This window comes from Ricinus communis, chromosome 4, assembly GCF_019578655.1.
Source record: "Ricinus communis isolate WT05 ecotype wild-type chromosome 4, ASM1957865v1, whole genome shotgun sequence".
Classification (NCBI taxonomy): Eukaryota; Viridiplantae; Streptophyta; class Magnoliopsida; order Malpighiales; family Euphorbiaceae; genus Ricinus; species Ricinus communis.
In genome coordinates, this window is record NC_063259.1 from 22,551,085 (window position 1) to 22,553,789 (window position 2,705).

The 2,705-nt window shown below is 30.8% G+C and overlaps 1 protein-coding gene across 2 annotated transcripts; it reads left to right on the top strand.

Annotated features, from left to right (window-relative positions):
- Window positions 1–299: 299 nt before the first annotated feature.
- Window positions 300–2,705, top strand: LOC125369887. Of its 2 annotated transcripts, none has more exons than XM_048373193.1 (3): window positions 300–1,128; window positions 1,278–1,392; window positions 1,975–2,705. In XM_048373193.1, coding segments are annotated over exons 1-3 (474 nt in total). In that variant the 5' UTR covers window positions 300–1,126; the 3' UTR covers window positions 2,332–2,705. The 2 variants fall into 2 exon arrangements, with proteins under 2 accessions (XP_048229150.1, XP_048229149.1); XM_048373192.1 differs by having other exon boundaries at window positions 1,297–1,392.

Below are 2,705 nucleotides of genomic sequence, written 5' to 3' on the forward strand. Positions count from 1 at the left end.
AAATACATAAAAATAAGAGAACAAAAAATCAATAATAATTTAAAGACATATTAAGAACATCAAAATCAAATAAATAATTTTTATTTTGACAAGGATAATCTTAATATATATTAAAAGAGTAATAACTATTCTAAAAAAATTGACAAATCAATAACTTTAACAGTTTAAGTAGAAATTTTGAATTAGCTTTAGCATTTTAAATCAACTGAGATTTTAAATTGTCTTTTATGAAACCATCTTCAAAATAATAGGTGTTAAAAATTTAATTTAATTTAATAAATCAGGTTACGAACGACGTGTAAGTATATAAATAGATAAATAGATGAGAGGATATTAAATTATCTAAAATTAATAACTACATATTTATATATTGATTTAGTATATAAATCTGAAATTATTTAGATAAAAAATATATGTCGAGTGTTTAATTCTTTCCGAATTCAACCGTAGTAAAGTTAATTTTTAATATTGTTGTACATTTTATTAGTTATCCATAATGAGGATGGTAGGAACATAAACGAATTTTATTCAATTAATTATTGGTCACCCATAGCCAGGATAAGCATTGAATACAAAGTGCCACATGTTAGCCATTGTTTATGTAATCTTTTATATTTTATGCCATCCAAAAATGGGAAAAGTTGGTTTCTCAAAAGAACAAGTTCTAACTTTTTCAGAAATGAATTGTTTTGCTTGAAATACAGAGAAGCTAAAACACTGGAATTTTTGAATTCATACGTTGACAAAAACCCAAAAAAAAAAAAAAAAACTAAAAGAAAAAAAGAAAGAAAGAAAGAAAAAGAAAAAGAAAAAAGCAAGAAATTATCCCTATATATGGAAGCATGCATCCTTAGTTTTCTCGCATGTTGGTGTCTTTTTCTCTTGTATCCTCTCGTTAGCATGAACTCCAGAACACAATCCAGCTTTATGCTGCCTGACTCTCGCCCTGCCCACCCAAATCTCCTCAATACTGTCAAGTTAGAAATGGAAACAGACGACAGTTTTGGAAGTTCAGCAAGCCTTCACAGTTTTCCACATTTAAAGCAGGCCTCATCTACCATACAACTCTCACCTATTTCAACTGCACGTATCAAAAGGAAATTTCCCGAAACTCTTGATCATCATTATGTGAGTATTGCAGTCATAATAAAATCCAGCACTTGTGCCGGAAATTGGTTGATTGGTAAACATTCATGCACACACAGAGACATGCAAAAATGATATACAACAATTTGTTATATGTGATCTATTTTAATACAAAGTGAACGTGCTTTTAGGTGTATATTTTACTTGCAGGACATTGGTGAAATTTCTGGAGAGGTCTGGAGAAACCAATATAATCGAAATACTAAAAGAATGCTTTCAACTTATACGCATGCTATATCTGAAAGGGTAAGAGATTGTAAATATTGCACAACAATTGTTTTAGATTTCCTCTTTTTGCATGTCTATTAACACTTTCTTTTTTACTTTAAAAATTTCCTTAGCATCCAACTATATATATGCCAATTAGAGAGCCTCCAATGCTTTTGTTGCATATTTTATAAATATTGAGTAGAGGCGTAGAGAAAGAATCAAGGACAAAATGAAAGCTCTGCAGGAACTCATACCACAAATTCACAAAGTCAGATTTGCTATATCCCTCTCTAATACGGCCATTTTCTTTCTCTTTTCTTTTCCTTCACAAAACTAATTGTTTACATGCATGGTCCATCCATAACAGAAACCTTATTACATATTATAAAAATAATATATATACATTCATATCCGTAGCAATAAATAAAGTTAAATTTAAACTGAAAAATATAAAATTAATTGTTCTTAAGATTTTTCTAGAAAGAGTAACAGCATAAGCTAGCTATAGATAACTAGATTACATATTTTCTTATTCTAAGTTATAGCAACGGATATTAAGTAGATATATAATAAGGAGAGACTTAAGCTTGAAATTTGATATCCTTTCTTCATTTAAAGGTTAATCCCATATTGTCCAACATGGGTGGAGGAGCCATGTACCAAGCCCCATGTATGTTTCCAGGACCCTATTTTTATCCAGTTATGCCGACTAATCCGACTCCAAGAATGGGGATTTTTAGCACTTGTCAATATGGTTGTGTACCTATGGCAGTATTTCCTTCATATCATCTCCATCTCCATCTTCATCTCCAACCTTCTTCATTAGCAGCAGCAGCAGCAACACGGCTTCAACAAATGTCTGCAGATTTTCCATTCCTTCGACAGCCTTTACTAGGAGCTGCTACTTCCGGTACTCCACTACCAACTGCATCTTCTCATCAGGGACTATCTACTTCTCAAAAGCAGGAACAATAGTCTGTCAACAGAGACTGCTATCAAAAGGCTTCAAATTTGAATCTTTCCGCTAGGTGGAGATGAAGGTATCATATTTGGTATTTCGATAAGCTAATCAAATACCAGTAACAGGTGGAGATGGACGTATGATATAGTTGCACTTCAATACTCTTTTATTTTATTTTATTTTGGGTTGTAAGCATAAAAGTGATCTTTCTTCTTCTTTTACTCAATAGATGGGGAAAGCCCTTACATAGCTCACATCATTTAATAGATTTAACTTAATATATAAAAAATCCATTAACGTATTTCATTTGTAATAATTTCTTTTGTGGCCTAAGCAGTATTTAATTTGTGATTCCGTAATATATATAAAATATAAAAATTACTTAAAA